The following is a 21691-nucleotide window of genomic DNA, read 5'->3' on the forward strand; positions in this document are numbered from 1 at the left end:
TAAATGGGATTCACATTCATTTAGGACAGTGCTCATGGAAATCAGTTAAAAGGAAGGCATGGACTAGATACTGAATAATGTCCCTAGTGAGGTGTGTGTGCTACATTGTGGGTTTCAAGATTCAGGACATTTATTAACAACTTTATTAACATCCTTTCTATCAAACTATAACAGAATGGTATATGAAACAAGAAATGTTGCTTACTGTGCAAACTACAGAGTGCAGTGAAAAAGACAAATATAACAGTTTGCAAACATGATTTCTACAGCTTAACCTTCATATTATTATAATGCATATTTATATATAAAGCAGTTCCTGATGTTATTGTAGCTATTTGCAGCAATTCGTGTTAAATCTTTATTCATCTCTGTCTGGGTGTTGTAGACTTTCTCCACTAGAGGACGCTTTTGATCCTATTTTTAAAGATTGTGTGTGTGTGTATTAATACACTAAAAATTATTAAGCTAAAAGTTTCCATGTATATCATTTTATATGTCCTTTAGTTCTTCTGAAGCAGTGTTGTTGTTTTTTTTTTTTGTTATTTATTTATTTATTTGATCAAATTTTGTTCTAATTACACCAAGAGTTCAGTTGTGATTCACACTCAACATTCAAAATCTTTTGTTATTTTATATAACACATGGAGGGAAACACCAGTGTGAATTACAAAATTAATTCTTGATGTAATTAAAAAGATGCACACAAAACGAGACAATATACAAGACAAGAGAGCACGGTGTTGATTTTTTTTTTTTAAATCATACTATTATAGTTTTGAATTTGATTTTATTTTTACATGTTCTGCTTTCTTTTTAAACTTAGTTAAATTTTTTGTAATTTTGTTGTTTTTTTTTGTCATTTTTAGTAGTATTTATTTTATTTTATTAATTATTATTTTAGTTTTAGTTATTTTACTACTTCAACTTAAAGTAAACGAAAATTATAATTGTTGCCTTTGCAACTACCTGACATAAAAATATACATATACATATATTATTTCAGTTAACATTTATTTTGTTTCAAGTAATGAAATTAGATTTTTATGGTTTTAGTTTTTAGTTTTATTTAATGATAATAACCCTGTTTTGTAATTATAATGTCCCAGGATTCCACAGGTTTCTATCTAACAGGCTTTCTGATAGTGTAATACACAGCAAGATGGCAGACGAGTGCAGCAATTTAATTCTCAGTTACATTGTTAGCCCCCCTCCCCCCCCCAAACAGACGGTGGGGCAGTTAATGAGGTGAAATGAAGCCCCAGCTGGTCATCTATTGATGGAAAGGATCCAGATGATGTTATAGGGGCTGTGAAGAAGAACCATGCGTTAGAACACCAGAGCATCATGTTCTGTGCTGATGAAGTATAGAGGTAAAGCTGCAGTAGGTTAAACAATAATGGGCATCATTTGTATTTAATCATCACTGGACAGTGAGGCTGCAGCAAATGCACATCAATGAGATACAGCAGTGATGTTAATATCTTAACTTAAAAAGATCCTTAGAAGAATATTTTCAGCAGTGTTAAAAGTGAAAAAAAAAAAACACACACACATGCGCGCACACGCATATACACACACATCCAACCCATAAGATATCCCTAAAATCAGTAAATGTAGAAGCACCTATTCTGATTGTAAGCCTAAACTTGACATAAACTGTAAACTTTTCCCTCAAATCTGATTGGTTGAGTGGAATGTTGTTCCAGCAGAATCAACAAAGGTGTTGATCCTGGAACATGCTGTGGTGAAATCAGTTCACCAAACTTCACTACTAAAAGTGACATTTTGGTCATATACAGTATTTTGTGTTTCATATAGATGTTTACAGTAATTTTCACTTTGCTTCTCTTATTCATTGACAGTGACTATTCTTTTGACATTGCAGGAATTTAATAACAGATGACAAGTTGAAACTCAAATGTAGATGTAATTAATGTTCAACGATGATGAAAAACTTTTTTTTACAGTATATCTTAAAAAATATAAAAAGCACGTTTAGTGTTTTAAAGCGTTTTATATAAGCGTTAAATATTTGATTAAATGAGCCTTTCACAAAAAGGTTTGCAAACTACTAACCACTGAGATATCGATGAGAAAACAGCTAAGGTTGCACATTTTCTGTGGCAGTGTGTGTATTTAATTTGATGTCTGATTTGCACATTTTAGGAGTTTAAATAGCTAAACAAAATAAATCATTCAATTGGGGAAAGTTTCGCTTTGATTAAGGTAAAGGAACTGTTATTGAAACTATTGTTGAAATGTGCTCATGTGCTCGTGAGAGGTAGCGCACACGAGAGCTCTCGGCGGTTGTTGCAGGTGCGCGCTTGAGTCTTTCCCCATTGGCTCGTCTGGGAGCCGCGAGCATGTTGCTCTCACAGCGCGTTCACTGCGCGTTCATGGCGTTCCACTCGCGCTCGACGCGCTCCACAGCTGCGACTGACGTATTTGGACCAAAAAAAATGAATGCCCTGTGAAACTTCGTCACCCGAATGTGATGTCTGCAGACGCCGTGGGTGTTTCCCCGCTCATTCCTCCGGTATAAGTAATCTGAAAGCACGCCGGTGGATTGGCGCGGCGAATTTTTGGCGACATTGTCTCGGAACATACGAGCAAAAGCGGTTTGTTTTAATTTCATGACCGAAAACTGACCGTTCGCCAAGTTGGTAGCGGCTGCGGATCGTTAACTGTGGGGAGAAATGGGCACTTTACGAGATCTCCAGTATGCGTTACAGGAGAAGATTGAAGAATTGAGACAGAGAGACGCGCTTATTGATGAACTGGAGTTAGAGCTGGATCAGAAAGATGAACTCATCCAGAAGCTTCAGAATGAGTTAGACAAATACCGATCAGTTATAAGACCGGCAACGCAACAAGTCCACAAGCAGAGTGTCCTTCAAGAGCACCAGAGGACCAAGAGACAGGCAATCTCAGCCGAACCTACAGCCTTTGATATTCACGAACTCAGTCATGTCACCCTGCCTTTCTACCCAAAGAGCCCACAGTAGGTGCCACTTATATCTCATCAATGTTGTTTTGAAGGTGTCCATCAAATTAACCGGAATAAAGTGCTGATGATTTGCATTACTGATGCCATTTTGCATATGCAATTGAGCTGCTCTCATTTTATGCAAGTGACCTTAGTCACTGGGACAGCTTGAGTTTTGTGGTGCGAGTATAATAATAACCATATCCGACCTTACCTTCATTGCTTTACTAATGTGATGTATCATAAAGATAGACACACAGCCGGCCAACCTGTTGATTCTGTATATCAACTTTTGAAAAGGGAAAAAAGTGCATATTCAAATGCAGATTATGCAGTTCACGCACAGTGTTTTCTGAAGAGAACTTGTGCACTTCAAAATATATTATTTTCTGCAACATAAATATTTGATTAGATTAGTTTCAACTTTATTGTGCTTGCAAGCATCTAACCAAACATGTGAGTTGTAATAGCATAGCATAAATAAATAATGGTAAAGTGCAAATTGGCAAATAAGCTTCAATTGGCTGTGCAGATGACATGGTTTATAGTACATAATTCAGTTTAGAATAGTATAATGTGCAGAAATGCAATAAGGGGAAAAGTGTGAGACCATCTGGAAACCAAAACCTGGAAATAAACAGGTAGGTTTAGGGTTTTGAAAAAAATTGGAAAATGAAAAATTGAAGAATAAATATTTAAGATTCTCCATCAAAAACTCAAAATAGTAAGCATATTTGTGACATTGATCATAGATTGTATTGCTTCCATTGAAGCGGAATGTCTCAAATCATGCTATCAGTCACACAGGCGTACATGTTCAGTGAAACATATGAACTGCAATGAAATGCACTCAACTGGAAGGCAGAGTAGATTCTTTGCACCAGTGAGAATCTTTTCATATTCTCCTCAGCTGCATCTCTATAGCAGTATTATCCAAAAGCCTCCCTTATTCACCAGCAATGCCATCATTTCTCCTGCAACTTATCTCCCCCCTACACTCTTGTCTTTCTTCACAGATTGTGAGCATTTCAATACTCCTTGTATTCATGTCTGGTGAATATTTACTTTTGTTGCTGAGTGGATTTTGGTCGAGAGCCAGATGTCTACCATCTTTGTGAAGATATCACATTCTTTGTGCTGGTATTCATGAACACTGGTGGTGGTACATGCAAGACTAATTTCACTAAAACAATTACTGTGCATGAAACCATTTGATGATTCATGCCCATACTGATTCATTTTTTATTTCACATTTATTACTTTCTTAATATGAAGGCTGGATGTGCAGAAGGTATGACACATTGTGCCTAGAAATATACTCCTGTAACATCAAATGTTTCTATTTACAACGTTTTTCACAGCATAGAGCATGATAGAAATTACCAATTGAAGGTGTTTAAAGGGGCCATGACATGAATTTTTACAAATATTTTAATATGTTCCTTGAGGTTCACTTATATTGTTAAAGTTTTTTTGAACACAAAAAAAACAAACAAACAAACAAAAAAACATATAGGAGGGAAAGCAAAAATTTTCTACCCTCATTTGACCCTCCTTTAAGACTTTAAGTTGATTGGATAACGTCATTGCATCGGATACAGTATAAACACCCACTTGCAAATAAGCGTTTTGAAAACATTATCCAAACCATCAATTACAGATAAAGCGTTACTTACGGTTTGTGATGCTGCTGCTGTCATATTCAGTATACTGTAACTGGCTGCTTCATCTTTCTACAAGTTTCTTTAAGAACTTTCCATTACACTGTTCCTTGTTGACAAAACAAAATGCTCCGAACAAACGTATAACCCTTCGATGTGATCCTGGATGCCATTAAAATAAACCATCCACTTATTTCTGACGCTGGGATCCTTCTGAAGTCTTTACAGAGACACAAACAAGCCATTTAAACTGGACGCTTCAAAGCAAACATTCTTTCACTCTTTCATTTGTCCTGTTGTCGACAGACTCAAGTGCGTAGAGTATGTCAGAAACTGAATGCGCATCTGTATACTGTATACAGTGTAGACAGCGTCAGTGATTATAATGGGTTCTATTTTCTTTTGGTGTGACAATCGCATCCATTGTAGGCAAATGTCAGCCGGTAAGTGACTGAACGCCAGTGGGTGATGATGTATAACTTTTTGTCGATGTCTTACTCTGGAAGCAGTCTTATGCAAATGTATTATCGTGTGACATCATAGGTCACCCAATATCAAAACAAGCCATTTTGGAGCTTGATTAAATTAATGCTTTGTTTATAATGAGGAGGACGTTTCAAGCTATGAAACTTGCAGAATTTTAAAATGGTACAATGGTACAAATGTCAAAAGATCATGGCAAATTTGATTTCTCATGTCAAGACCCTTTTAAATTTGCAGAAAAAATAAAAGTTTAAAAGACAAGTTTAATTAATGTAAAATGTCATGTGGTGTGATTCAAAAATGCAATGATATTTATAACAATATTTATAAATAACTCCTAATATTATATATATATATATATATATATATATATATATGAAGAGTTCAGATGCAAAAACCTCTAAGTGCCATCTGAAATTTTCTTCTAGAATGATCATTTTTATCAAGCTCGTATATTTAAGTTCAGTAATTTCACTTAAATGGCAATTAATAGGTAATTTTCATGAACTTAAATATACGAGCTTCATAAAAATGATCATTCTAGAAGAAAATTTCAGATGGCACTTAGAGGCTTTTGCATCTGAACTCTTCATATATACAGACCCTTTCCAAAAAATTAGAATATCATGGAAAAGTTGATTTATTTCCATAATTCCATTCAAAATGTTAAACTTCCATAGATTATAGATTCAGGGCCCACAACTTAAACGATTTCAAGTATTTAGTTAATAATTTGGGCTTCCATAATACACACATAATTTGGGCTTCCAGCTCATAAAACCCACGAAAACAGGATTTCAAAAAATTAGAATACTGTGAAGAAATCACCATTTACTTCTCAGTTTTTGCAGAAAAAAAAAGAAATTAGGATCACATCAAATCAATCAAAATATGGTACTTTCAAAACGATACGTCAATCTTCAATATAGGGAATCCCTTTGCCTTAATCACTGCCTCGATGCGCCGTGGCATTGAGGCAATCAGCCTGTGGCATTGCCTGGGAGTTATGGAAGTCCAGATTTCCTTGATGCTTGCTGTCAGCTTTTCTTTGTTTTTGGGTCTGGTGCCCCTCATTTTCCTCTTGATAATACCCCATAGATTCTCAATGGGGTTTAGGTCCGGCGAGTTGGCTGGCCAGTCAAGCACTGTGATGGCATGGTCATTGAACCAGGTTTTGGTTCTTTTGGCAGTGTGGGCAGGTGCAAATCCTGCTGGAAAATGAAGTCAGCATCTCCATAAAGCTTGTCTGCTGAAGGAAGCATGAAGTGCTCTGAAAATGTCCTGGTAGACGGCTGCGTTGAGTGGACAGCACAGTGGACCGACACCAGCCGATGACATGGCTCCCTTAACCAACACAGACTGTGGAAACTTCACACTGGACTTCAAGCATCTTGATTGAAAAGAGGACTTTGGTCCACTGTGCTTTATTAAATCCAGAGTCAACGCAGCCGTCTACCAGGACATTTTCAGAGCACTTCATGCTACCTTCATTTTCCAGCAGGATTTGCATCTGCACACACTGCCAAAATAACCAAAACCTGGTTCAATGACCATGGTATCACTGTGTAATTACTGTGTGATTTCATGTAATATTCAAATTTTTTGAAATCCTGTTTTCGTGGGTTTTATGAGCTGGAAGCCCAAATTATGTACAAATAAACAACTAAATACTTGAAATCGTTTAAGTTGTGGGCCCTGAATCTATAATCTATGGAAGTTTAACGTTTTGAATGGAATTATGTAAATAAATCAACTTTTCCATGATATTCTAATTTTTTGGAAAGGGTCTGTATATATATATATATATATATATATATATATATATATATATATATATATATATATGTGACGGCTACTGGTCTGTCAAAGAGGAGAAGCTCATTTTCTGCCTACATCATAAAATTGTCCATTTATTTAAAAGTAAATTCTGCCCTACGTTCCTTTTCAAGAAAATGGTCTGTGACCCTGTCGTACCAATTAGGCGTCTTTTCCAGTGACTTGACCAGTGTCCTCTCAATGGCCAGCAGAGCTAGGCTGCTTAAACGGCCCTTGGCCAGCAGTACATTTTATTTGTCACAGCACTTCCAGTCAGCCAGCTAACTTTGTCATACCAGGAGAGCTGAAAAGACCTGTCATTTATATAAGTTATATAAGTTACCTGTTATATAACTTTTTCCTCGTAAGGAACACTTTCAAATGGCTTCGCCAAAATCAGGTCGACAGTATTAGCACTGTCTGCCATTGTGTGCAGTTTCACCCCTACGACGCTAGCCTAGCCTACTATATGAATGAATGAATGAATGAACGGTCTAAAAAAATATATTAAACTCTGTAAAACTGAAACAAGGAATGTGGTGTATAATTGTGTGAAATGTATGATGAAAATTGGCTAGCAATTTCGCCAAGCAAATATCAAGAAATAGGTTGTAGCAGTTTGTATTTCGACTGTACTTGAGAAATCCGCGATGGGACTGAGCGCTAATAGCTTCAGCGATTTCTTATAGTACAAAATCGCTGTCAGTCAAAAGGAGATGCAGTCATTTCATGCACCAATCATCACGCAGAAGCCCAGAGTCCAGGCCAGCCCACTCCTCATTCACCCCCAGAGAAGCTGAGCGTCCGTGGGCGGGACATAATCGCAGCATTTATCCAATGACTGTCTAGTTTCGAAGCACTGAAAAAAACTGTTCAAAGCAGCCCCATTGAAGTCAATGGACGCTGGGCTTCAACAGAGAAATGCACTGTGATGCTACGGGAATGTAGAGAAGGAAATCGAGTCAGCTGACCTGCTGTTTGTAACTTATTCTGAACGAACTCGTCTTTGAGATGAACGTTTTCTAATGCATTTTTAGTCAATAAAATGTTAATACAATAGTACATATTTGACCATTCATTTTTTGACAGTATAGGGGAAGCCAAGCTTCCCTTGCAGTCTTAAAGAAATCGCCACTGATATATATATATATATATATATATATATATATATATATATATATACTGTATATACATATGTGTACTCTCACATTTATTCAAGGTGCAAGTAAAATGTGTAATTACTTTTGACGTGATAGTTGAATTAAAGGAGCTGTATGTAGAATTCATTAAACCTTCTTAGTAGCGACACCAGTGGCCATTAAGTGAACTGCAGCCAGCAACTTATTGCTCATGCTCGCACTCGTGCACTGCACACGTAACATACAAGAGACTGAACATGATTCAATGCTCTGATATACTCACAGCGAAGTTCTTTTTAGTTCTTCGTTTAGAAGTAAAAAAAAAGTAAAAAATTGGAAATACGATATACTTTTAACGAACATCCCAACACTGTCCACGCAGCTGAGAGCGACATTTAGATGAATATATAAATATGTGCTGTGCTCTTTCCTCTCAATAACAAAACAAACACAAAAAATGAGAGCGGTGAGAAAACAGCAGTTGAGAAAGCATCTGATCATAGCGATGTGGATTTGTTTGCACCAACTCTGCAATATACCGGCATCATGTTGACAGATGAGGTCATTAAAATTGCAGTTATGATAGTTTTGTTATAAAGTATATTTGAGACTATAGATCTGGCTATGTGAGACTGTAGTTTAAATGAATACCTTTTCTTTACATGACACAGTAGCTCTTTTGGCATTATCCTGAACATTCATTTCATGTGTCACTGAACCGAAGAGAGGTCCTCGAGAGCGTGCGTAACCAACACATCCTTCTGATTTCCCCCGGAAAAAAGTCCTTCACATAAAAATCATTCAAAGTGGAATCAAAACAGGCAACTTAGGAAATTGCCTTAGGACAAAATAGGCAACTTAGGAAATCAGGGAAGTTCTCATTTAAAAAAAGTAATTAATGCATGAAAGTTCTTACATAAAGCCCCATTAGATAACAATCTTTATATTGTTTATCAAAACCATATGAAACCAACATGACTACCAAGACTACATTTCTTAGAACTTGGCACATCTACTTTATCATGGTCACTGTTAATTGTCATTGACCTTTTTTTTAATGCAAAAAAACAGTGATATTGGTGGTGACTCATTTTGCATTCTAGGGCATTTCTACATTTTTTATAAATCAAAAGCTATTTAGAATGGGAATAATATTTTCTATTTGAAAGAAAGAGAATAACCCTATGATAGGTTTCAAAATCTGACCATAATTGCTTGCGCAAAACATCATGCATAGATGGTCTGTTTTTAAACAAACGTTTTTTTTTTTTAATTCTTAGTTTTTGAAACTGGGGGTTGGTTGCAATATTGACATTTGACTTTTGTCGCAACAAGTCAAGTCACCTTTATTATAGCGCTTTTTACAATACAGATTGTTTAAAAGCAGCTTTACAGAGATAACAGGAAAATAATGCAACAACGTTTGTGTCTAGAAGAAAATAGCGTCATAGTCCAGCTTAAGTAAGTTCAGTGATGGTTAATTTTTCTTGTAAAAAAAAGTTATTAATTTAGTTCATATAGCCGCTCTGCAGTGATGCCATCGTCCTGCTCAGGTCCGTTCTCATATAATGATGTCAATGCAGGCAGATCAATAATATTGTTGAATATTAAATTAAAGGAATATTCAATATTAAACAATACTCTCCCCATGGAATATTTTAAAGCACAAACATACACAGGCTTCAATTTTTCTTCTTTTGTCCTTTATTGCACTGAAGCACAACGCTGACCTTTCAAATCAAATGCAGGGACACCTGACATTTGTTTTAATGTTTGTTACAGGCACGGTGAACAACCATGAGTGTCTTCACATTGTCCTCTCCCACTCTGGGGCCCCTGTTCAGTTTTGCCGAATGTATCCATCTTGCTTCCCACCAAAAGAGCATATTTTCTCCTTTTAAGGAAATCACTCTGTGTTGTTCTCCGTGTCTGGGCAGACATGAATCTTTGTTAAACAAAAGAGTGGAGAGTGGGTTAAGAGCTGTAAAAAGCATGCTGAGAGGGAAGGACTGTTAGGTAGGAGATGGCAGCACACATACTGCAAGTGTGCCAATCTACACTATCTGCCAGCCTATCTGAAGTTATTCAGCGTGGCTTAACAAAGCCATGCTCCATCTGGCCTAAAAATCACTCTGGCATTCCACCGAGTGGCCTGCCATGACACCATAATGATGCCTCAAATATCAAAGACTCTGATAAAATTGCGAGGTGGTATTTTCTGTGCTTTTTGCTATGGTAACCACTTTGGAGTGGTAGTGTTGCCCGTCTCTGAAGACTTTGAAAACCTGTCCGGCAGCTCAAAGAGAAAGTTGGCTGTGATGGCTTTTTAGTTTGCGTTAATGAACATGAGGAAACAGGGGTTGACATTGATCACGGGATAATGATTTGCTAATTCGCCTATATTCCACCAGCTTCTTGTTTTTAGTCTCATATTTTTCATTTTTCAAAAGCATCGTTTTGATTTCAGTCAGCACTGTTAATTTCCTCTGGAACAGCGTGTAGGTTTCAGTCCACATGGACTGTTTCTGGTAAATGAGCCTTTGGGAGTTGAGGAGCTAAAATTAGGCAAACATGAAGGAATTGCACTCTTGCATGAGATGACTGTTACAACATAAGATACATTATCGACGGCCTTCATTCATGTCAGTGTGCTTGTGAATGTGACTCGGGCTCTGATCATGATCTGCTAGCGGAATACTTGATGATTGGATTGGATTCATGATTGGATGGTTTAGTGATTTACCATTCAAAATAAGTCATGATACCAACGGTCTGATTATGGTATCGCGTGGGACGCTTGGAGTAGGGTAGGCAGATTTGGAGTGGAAACTTTGTCAACATGAAATCAAATTTGACCCTGTTTGCTTTATACAATGCAATCAATTCCCAAATAAAAGCAAGTCCTGCTTTCTGGAACTGGTTGATTACATAATATATTCAGTAATGTCAATTTGACTGCACTGAGAAAAAAACTGAGCTGAATAATGACACAGTTATCTTAGGTAGAGCAGCTTTATAGCTGGATCGAATTTGTTTCTAAAGCCCTATTCACTGGATTAGTATTATCTGGGGACCTCGTGTGATTTAGAAATGACCCACTCACATCTGAATTTCATGTGGCGCATTCGCACGGGATAAGCGAAGCCTGTGATTTTACTCGAAATTACTGACCTCTCCCGGATATGATGTTAATAGGCTATTGCTTGGAAATGTCTTGTCGTTATAGGTCTAGTCTAGCTGTAAGATATATCATAAACAGAAGAATGTTCCTTACCGCATGCTGCTGTACATGTCATCCATCTCCATCTAATCATTCTTTTTGTCTTCGCTCTTCTGACGGTTTTCAGCTTTTCAGCTTTTCATATGACCCAGCACCCAAAATACTATCAAAACACAGCCTCCATTCTTCGCGAAAGACAGCCGCCCAGGAAACAAATACCTTGAAAAAATTATAAACGACCCTGCCAAATCACAGAGATGCCGATTCGCACGGGGACTAATATTATCACAGGACCTCAGTGTTCGACGAAATATGGTAGATCATTTGCGGGGGAATTTTTACTTTACAAATTACAGACATGGCCGATTCGCACGGGATTAAGATCACAAGACAACCTCCGCAATTATTACAGATGAGTAGAGATCATCAGGTAATACTAATCCAGTGCGACAATAGTGCGACTGAATTACGACAATATTGCCTTCAGTAAAGCTGCTTAAATAGTTGAACTGAACTTGTTTCACCAAAGCAGTGAACAGCAGTGAACATTATACATTTATTGAACTGAACTGAATTGAGCTGAATAATGAATTTGTAATTAACTGTCAATTTTAGGGAACTGATTCAAAACTCAAAATTCTAATGCATCATCTCTGAAAAATTAATTATCACCAAATCCCTGTGACTTTTTTAATATATTAAATATAATAAATATAAAACATTTTGCTATAACTAATGAATAAATAATGGCAAAGCTGAATTTTCAGCTTCATTACTTCAATGTCACATGATCCATGATTTGGTTTAACATTTCTTATTATTACCTATGTTAAAGACAGTTTTTACTGCTTAATATTTTAGTGGAAACCACGATAGGCTTTAGCAATCATTGAAATACTTTTGTTAATGTCATTTAATATCATGTTTGATTTGGGAATGTGAGCTAATGGTACAGCATCACACTGTAAGAAAAAAAATCCAAACAAAAGAAGTGCTAATAATTTTCTGCCAGGACATTATCTGTTAATTTATTTCGTAATTCAAAATACAGGTAAAACGCCTAACAATACTATATACACAATACAATACATATTCCCACAGTACATTGTTCCTTATATTTACATACTTTTCTTAGAGTGCACCTGCACCATTTTAAGTGATCAGTCCACATCTGGCTTCTGTTTCCGTCCCCTCGTCTTGTTATTACACCTCTCATTATTGTTGGTCAATGGCTGCCCATGTCTGTGTGTGAATAATAGATTGTCTCACTGTTATGTCCTCATCAAGTATGAAACGTGGAATGATTTGTCGTTAATCCCCTATTCAGCATCAGACAGAAGGAACAATTGAGGCCATATTTCTCAAGACAATTGCACGATCAGGGGGATAAGAAAACAACACATGAAATTAGTTTATAATCCTGTAAGTGTTCCATTATTTTCAGTCTCATGTTCCCTTTGGAATTCATATGCATACAAATGATCTTGCATATCCGCTGCTGTCGTTATGAGTTTGATTTGAACAGTTATTAGCAGTGATCTTTCAAACATCTTATCAGCTGGTTTAAACTGTATGGCTAACAGACAAACACGATTCACATGAGGTGGATTTGGTCGTTTTTCAGATCAGTAGTTCACTGATTCCTGAGTACTGGGACAAAAAAGTGGAAAAAAGAGAAAAAAATTCCACTTTAGGCATTCTACTTACTAAGTAGCTTTGCAACTACATGTCAGCAGTCATTAGAGTTTTAGACTGTCTGCTTAATATATGCTAACACTTTATTTTGGTGGTCCCTCAAATGACATTCTACTGACTATAAGTAACTTTGCAAGTGCGTCAACTTATTCTACTAACCCTAACCCTAACCTAACAGTAATACTCTGAGAGAGAGAGAGTTCACATGTAGTTGCAAATTAATGAGAGTCAGTTGATATGTAGTTGCAAAGTCACTCAATAGTTAGTTAGTAGGATGTCTAAAGTGTACTATCGAAATAAAGTTTAAAAATGTATCAAGGCATTATTTGGAATTATGTTTTTAACATTTCTCACAAAATGTTCCAAATGCCAACACCATCAAAAACAAAACAATCTGCAAAAAATGTGTTATATTTTTACATTTTCCATTCACTTTAATACATTATTTAAATTATTGGTGTTGGGGAAAAACATATTTTCAAATATTTCAAATATTTTGTTTTTCTGGTGATGCTAGCTAACAGCAGAAGGAAATGGCTAAACTATTTTGACTGACACCAATCCACAATGTGACTTCTGACTTGTGATGGAGCCTGGAATTAAACCATGCCATGTTGCTTCGTTTGGCCAGTGGAGGACTGAGCCTGGTTTCACCTAAGGTTTTTTTTGTCCATTCTGTCACCTGATAGAGTTTGGGCTCCTTGCCACTGTCGCCTCTGGCTTGCTTAGTTGGGGACACTTAATATTCAACAATATTATTGATCTGACTGCACTGACACTATTTGATGAGAACTGAACTGAGCTGGACGATGACATTTTCTGCAGAGCTGCTTTATATCTGAATTGAACTAATTTAATAATTGATGATCTTTACAACATAACTGAATCAACTCTGAACTGACTTCACTTTAGTCTTTTTGTTAGCTAGATTTAAAATGAGTGTGTCAATGGAAGATTTTTCCAGAGTTTGGGCGCTAAATAGGAAAAGGACCTACCGCCGCTGTCAATTTTTATATTCTAGGTATTAAAAACTGGCCAGAATTATTTTGAGATAATATATATATATAGACGTGAAGGACTATAATGCGTTAAGAGCTCGATCAAGTACTGAAGAGCTACACCATTTAGAGAGTAAGTGATTTGCAAGATTTTAAAATGTATGAACCAGGCTAATATAGTCAAATGAAAGACTGCTATCAAATAACACCAGGTTCCTGACATTGAAGACAGAGCAGAGAAGCCATTAAGTGTTGGTCATTAAAGTATTGTAGGTTATTACGTGCGTGGGTTTTTGATCCTTTTTCAGAATCAAGTAGTAGGAAATTAGTCATTATTTCAACTATGTATTCTGTTAGTTTTGTGAATTGGTATATTTCATCAGGCCGTGGAGAAATCTAGAGCTGTTGTGGTCAATTGTATTAAATGCAGCTCTTAGGTCCAGTAACACTAATATAGAAAGACAACCACGACTGGATGAAAAGAGCAAATCATTTTGTAACTCTAATGAGAGCAGTCTCCGTATTATGATACGGTCTAAATCCTGACTGGAAATCCTTGCAGATATCATTTCTTTTTTATAGCTTTTCTAGTATTTTTGACTGATAAGGGCGATTCAAGATCGATCTGTAATGAAGTAATTCTCTAGGATCAAGTTGTTTTTTAATGAGAGGTTTAATAACAGCCAGCTTGAACGTTTTTGGGACATATCCTAATGACAATGATTAATAACAGTAATCTTGGGGGGTATAGACTCATTTAACTTAAAAAAATTGTCTGGTTTCAGCCTGGTTTCTGTCAAACACAGCACATCTAGGTTATGATCTGTGATCATATCACTTACAAAAAGTGCTTTTGTAGAAAGGGATCTAATATTTAGCAAGCCGAGCTTAATCATTTGTTTATTATATCTTTTTTTTTTTTTGAACATCAAGTAAATTGTTACCCTTAAATGGGTTTGGGATTTTTTTGGTTTTTAATAGTTTGGGGAACAGACACAGTCTCAATATTAAGGTTTCTAGGTTAAACAATCTCTATGTGTTGAAATTTATCGGACGTCTGTGATGTGTCTGCTTCCTAACCTTTCAACAGGCCAGGTCTGGACCAAAAACATGCCCAATTGTCTATGACATCTATATTATCTATTATTGTCCAGACACCACTTAGATATCCAGCTATTGAGTGATGACTGTTTGCTATCAACCTATGACAGTGGAATCAACCCTACAAATTGCTTACAGAGTAAAATAATTGAATATTCTAGCGATCATCTTTGATTAATTTCATTGGAGAAATGTGGTTGTTTCCCTAACTAATGGTGGGTAAAATCACTGGACATGTTTAGTCTCATATCTCAAGAATCAGTGATTTATGTTTGGTGGGAGGTCTGTTTCATATACAAAACGCCATTGTTTGTAGCGCTGGTGCCCACATGGATGACAAATCAGAAACTGCGCTGATTGTTAATGTCATTAGTCCAGGCAGATCCACAGATATTGAGGTCTTATCATCCGCCCATGGGACATTAGTACCCAGCAGGAGTACGTGAGTGGTAGTAACGCAGTGTATCTGAGCAGTCATCTGTCCGCTCCATGTCCTCCTCGGACTCCAGTACTTGTGCACTCTTGCACATATGGTCCATTTCTTGACATCATCTCTACCACGCTGCCATTTCTAATCAAAGGAGAAAAGCAAGGCAACATTTCCACTAGCAGACCTGCTTGTGCAATAGTTAAATAATCACATTTACCCATTCCATTATTAAAAAAATAGATTTGTGAAAGAGAACTCGGAATGCAGTTGCACAACCAAGGCCATCTGACAAGCATTGTCAAATGAACTGTGTTGTCAATGAAAATGACTCATCATACACAGCCAAGATGCACTCCTTACGAAGGAATTCATCCATTGACATGATGAGGTATTGATTGCATTCAAAAACCCAGCTATAGGGGATTCTCTCTGATTATTTCAGAAGTTTACACTTTTCTGTGAATAATCTCACATGCTGTGTGGTGTTGAATGGAGGTGTCTGGGATCTCAAGAAAAAATGATAGATTTGCATGTGACTCAGTTCTCTTAGAGGAACCCAATATTTCAGATTGATTTTGCTCAAGCAATTTCAAAAATGACTTTATCTCTTTTTGATTTTATAAATACAGAAAGAAGATATTCAGGAAGAACATTGACTTAGAAATTGCCTAGTTTTAATGCTTTTAAACGCTTTAATAAGTACCCAGCTAACAGGGAACATTCTTGTTACATGTTACTTGGTTTTGTGTTTCTTGGCTTTGTTATATGGACTCTTATGTTGAAGTGTTGTTTATGTTTCCATTGTCTCCTTTGTGTTCTCTTCCTGTGGTTTGTTCCTGTTTAACATTAGCCGCTTTCCGACCGGAGGAACCTTTTCACAGTTCCTAGAACTATTGGCTAAAGTACCCGGATGTCGGCGTGTTCGCACCGCAGGAACTAGGAACGATTTTAGTTCTAGGAACTCCATTTGGAGGAACTAATTTAGGTCCTACTTCAGAGCAGGGTCTAAACCAGCACTATAGGAACTACCCGTGACGTTACTGCACGCTGATGACCGAACGCACGCAAAACACCAGCACAGTCCGCCATTTTTAAAACAGCTATAATGTAAACACACAGATTATAGCCTATATATTTACTCCAGAAACTAACTATACAAACATGGAAAACAGTGATAGATGGGTCTCTAAACCTTTATGCTGAAGAGAAAATCCAACGCAACTTTGAGGGGATCAAGCCAAACATGATTATGTTTATCTGCCCAGCTAGCAACACTGGACATCAACCACACGGCATAGGCTAATAACCTTTTTTTCATAGAACTGTTATAGAAAGTAGACAGTAATAACATATTAAACAGTACTGTTAGACAGATCGCTAACTAATAAACACAGAGAATGCGCGAGCATTGTTTGCTCTGGCGTTCTCAGCGCCGCCAAAATAAAGGTCCGTCACGCCGTCAAAATAAAAGTCACCGTGCTTGCGTCACTCCCTTACCCCTCCTACCAGTTCCTATGGCCACTTGGCCAGTGCGAACGCAAACAGCAAAACCGAGTTTGGGGGAGAGTAGTTCTTAGAACTGTTTAGAAGTGGACAGTTCCTAGAACTAAGTTCCTGTAACTACTTGGTCGGAAAGCGGCTATTGTTACCATAGTTACCCTTATTGATTATCATGACAACTGATTAACCACACTTGTGCCTTGTTAACCCTTGTTAGACTGTATGTATATACCACTGTTTTGTTTTTTGTTTGTCGGTTGTTGCTGTTACGTTTCCCCGTTGGAGTATAGTCGTCTTCCTGTTTGGAAATATGGTTTCTCATTTGGATTATCTTGCAACGAATAGATCCTTAACTCTCCACTTCCCTTCAAACCATAACAGTCCTCAGAACTTTGACTACCATTCTGCAAGGTTCTGTCAAAGTTATGAACAAACATTCTTCCAGCAACATTAAATAAATGTTCTTTTAAAGTTATCTGGGTGCATTTCCCAAAAGCATCGTAAGTAGATCGTAGAACCATTGCCACCAATGGTCTCTATGCGATCAACTTTGCTCGCGATGCTTTTGAGAAACACAGCCCTAGTCTTTAATAATGTTAGCACATAAACAAAATGTATACGTTGTTCATGGAATTTTTTTTTTTTTTTTTTTTGAAAAGTTTCTGTTGGATGTTCATTTTAATGGTTGTTTTAGTGTTACTACTTGTCCAGAGAAAATTCAAAAGTATCATTCCCCATAATGTTTGCAAATGTTTGCAAAATTATAAAATGGAATGTTCTCATAACCAACTTTCAGAGAACATTCAGAAATAACATTTTCATAACTTAATGGGAATGGTAGCAAAACATTCTTACTTGTTGTTAGCTGAGTATGAACAAAAAGTAAGGATACATCTAGGAAACTTTATAAAAGAGGTGTTTTTTTTTTTTTTTTTTTTTTTTACAGTTTTTGGTGGAATCAACCTACATTTTGATTGAGTAGACTTGGTTATCTTTGGATATTTAGCTGAGTTAGTGATAATTTAAAAAAAGAGAAATAAATAACAAGTTATTATTCTATTAATCATTGCATTAAGATTGTGGGACTTCACTGTCTCATATCTCAAGAATCAGTGAGCTAAACACTGGTGTGATAGTGTGAGATTTGTGACTGTTTCCAGTTAAAAAAATGTAAATAATTGTTTTACTTGATCTGTTTTTGATTTTATAAAGTAAGCTATTTCATCCTTGTTATCCACAGGTCTAAAGAACTAATCAAAGAGGCCATTCTTGAAAATGACTTCATGAAGAACCTGGAGCTGTCTCAGATTCAGGAGATTGTGGACTGCATGTACCCTGTGGAGTATGATAAAGAAAGTTGTATCATCAAAGAAGGCGATGTGGGCTCCCTGGTCTATGTCATGGAAGGTAGGTCATGTCCAAGTATCTTTGCTTTATCCTTATATGTTTACTTTACTGCGTTTTACTACTGTACCAGATGATTTACAGACCGGGCTGAGTATTACTCTGATTTTACCATGTGTTCTTTGCCACAACTTTTTGACCATGTAATACACAGTGTTGCATTGCTTTATTTTGAATCCTGAACATTTACCGTCCATAAATAATTTGAAAAAGACATGCTTTTTTAAAATGATTAAACAAAATACACGTTTAGCATAATTTAAAATGGAATGTAAAGTGGAACCACTTTTTGACTTTGCGATGACTGTCAAAACGTGGCCCAGTTTACCTCATTTCACCCCATGAGATGAGACAGCCGAGAACAATTTAAAACAAGTTTTGTTGATATTAGTTAATTAATTAGCTAACATGAACTAACAATGAGAAATATGTTTTTACAGCATTTATTAATCTTTGTTAATGTTGTAGTTAATTTTAGGTACAGTTGTTAAAAATGTGATCATGCAAATTCACAGTGTTAACTAATGTTAACAGATTGATTACGTATTTGATATGTATTAGTACTGCCATGGCCAAAAGTATTGGCAGTAACATAAATTTTGTTTCGCAAAGTTTGCTGCTCCAGTATTTGTAGATTATTTTTTTAATTTATGTATATCACTGCCAATACTTTTGACCATGGCCGTAAATGTTGAAATGTTGAAAACTAAGGTTAATAAATGCTGTATAAGGATTTTTCATTGTTAGTTCATGTTAACTAACGTAGTAAATATTAACAAATGAGACCTTATTAAAAAGTGTTACTGTCAGTCTCTGTTGATGAAACATGTCATTAAAAATTCAAGAGACTGAATTTGTTCCTCATATCTTTCTTTTTTGGTTGAATAATGTGAGAAATATTTCACATGTGTTAGCACATGGAGTTCTGGAGGAAAATACGTTTTAATCCTAACATTTCTAGACGATTAAGCAGTTTATAGCTACAGTTTAGTGTTTGGTTTTTGCTCTGTGTGGATTAATTACCACTTGTAAATTAGATTTTATGAGGATACAGTTTGTAATAGCTCTCAAAGGCCCACTCCATTTTTTTTTTTTTTTAATTAATGACTGTTATAAAAGGAAATACTCAATGTAGTAGCTCACAAATTATTATTTTTTTTGTAGCCACAGTAGAGGAAACGGGTTCACACACCAGACGAGACCTGAAAATGTAAGAGTCAGTTCAGTTATTTTGGTTGTTTCTGTAATTTACAGCCAAACAATATGTGAACAGAACCATGTTTAGCTCTCTGAAATAGGGCTGATGCTGTTTGAACGTTGGTTTAGAACTGAACCTGTAGAGTAATAACCGTAGCCTGATTTAATGCACTTCCAATTTAGCTTTTCACAGACATCACGTAGATTTCTTTCCTCTGTTATATTATATTTCTGAGTGGTCTGTCGCTGGTGCTTATGCCGTTTGTGAAAAAAAACTCCTTTGTTTTCTTGACCACAAACAAAAGTCCTATTAGATGGGTTCAGTCGTTCACATGGTTGGTTTCAGACGCCACAGGGGTTTTCTGAATGCATGGCCACCCTCTGTGCTGCAGCGGTCTCTTGAAGCATTTAAAAGTTCACTTATGGCCTGTGTGGAAAATAGTCTGACGTTGATTGTGAAGTACACCTTGTAAAAAAAAGACTGTATGGTGCCGAATTGGTCTCCAAGTTGCACTTTGAAAATATTAACCATTATTAAGATGGTTTCTAGCCTTGAAGATGTCTCTTGAGCTGATTTCATAGTGTCTGTTTGGCCACTGATAGCATGGACATAAAACAAATCAAACTGAGTTTGCTTTAACAGTTTCAAGGGTCATTGGATGTGTTGCAAGAAAAAGATTGCTTCCAAAATGTTTCAGTCACATTTCAAATTCATCATCAAGCGCTGTAGAATTTTGGCATTTACAAAAATAGAGTGGAAATATCCTGTGAAGGGCTATGAATAGGTATTCAAGTGAGGCAGATGTACCATTCTGTTAAGTAGAGCCACTTACTGTGGTGATTTTTTTTATAGCGCTGCACCCATGATCCACTTTTTCCTCTCCAAACTAACCCCTGCCTGTCGCCTAAGGAGGTATGCTCTTTACCTCTAAACCTTTCATTCTGCTCCCAGTAATGTACACTCTGCAGGCGGCTCACCTCATCCTGGTGTATTGTTGTCCCTGTACAATATGTCTTGCTAGTCGCCTCTGGTGACAGAGATACTAATTTGCTCAAATGTATTGCCTTGCCCTTGTATTGGCCCAGTCATTTGATTCCTAAACCCCTAAGACTGGTTGTGGCCCACCTCAAGTATTTAGTAAGCGTTTTTGGCATCAATCACGTGACCTTTATTTTAAATATTACACTTCTATAAAACACTTTATTTGAAGGTTACGTAGTTACATTGTACTCAAGTAATATTAATTAAATACATGTACTTACTATATAGTTACGGTTAGGGTTTGGTTTAGGGTTAGTTACTTGTATTTATGCATAATTTACAGTTATTACTATAGTAAGTACATAGCCTACTATATATTAACCCCGCCCACAATATTTGAGGTCGGGAAGTTTGGTCTGGACTTGATCTGTTGTGGAGCAACTATGCTCGAACCAGAGCTGTTCGGACCAATCAGATTGTCAGGGCGGGCTTTATACGATGATGGACAGATGATCAACAGTAACGTAATAATCCACGTCACCAAAGAGCGCTTGGGTTGAATTTGTTTACAACAAAGATGACTGCCGCTGGAGAATTGAGATGTGTAGATTCCGCCATCTGTTATAGAAGATATTGACAGCGCATTAATTTTAAAAGAGGAACAGAGAACCGCGATCAAGGCATTTGTCGATCGGATAGATGAATGAAGAACATACGTCACTTACTCCGTTGCTCTGATTGGTTGTCGGTCTATCCAATTGAGTGCAGAGGCATTTTCTTTCCTGGTTCAGTTGAAACACGCCCCATAATCACAGCCAAATGGAGCAGTATCAGACTCATATTCTGACTAGACTCTGAGTATGATGATGTCAGGCTAGTAAGTACATGTAGTAACGTGCAAATACGTCACCTTAAATAAAGTGTTACCAAAGAACAAAATAAATGATGCAAACTTCATCAAAAATGAGACAAATTGTATTCTGCTGTAAAGCTGAACTAAATAGTGTCATTCTTCAGCTTAAGTCAGTTCCGTGTTGATTCAGTTCAGTTCAATATCTGTGTAGGGTTCATCGATTATGA

At 36.6% G+C, this 21691-nt stretch overlaps 1 protein-coding gene across 3 annotated transcripts in view; it reads left to right on the forward strand.

Moving 5' to 3' along the window:
• prkg1 (protein kinase cGMP-dependent 1) overlaps window positions 1–21691 on the forward strand; it is a gene marked incomplete at its 3' end in the record, with an annotated part of 171914 nt that overhangs the window by 3720 nt on the left and 146503 nt on the right. For 2 of the 3 annotated variants that reach the window (XM_079851684.1, XM_079851686.1), the window contains exons 1-2: window positions 2484–3001; window positions 18269–18435. In XM_079851684.1, coding sequence (XP_079707810.1) covers window positions 2697–3001; window positions 18269–18435 — 472 coding nt within the window. In that variant the 5' untranslated portion in view covers window positions 2484–2696. Of the gene's footprint in view, window positions 1–2483; window positions 3002–18268; window positions 18436–21691 lie in introns of those variants that run through there. The other variant, XM_079851685.1, reaches the window with a different exon arrangement.

This window comes from Squalius cephalus (assembly GCF_949319135.1).
Source record: "Squalius cephalus genome assembly, chromosome: 19".
NCBI lineage: Eukaryota > Metazoa > Chordata > Actinopteri > Cypriniformes > Leuciscidae > Squalius > Squalius cephalus.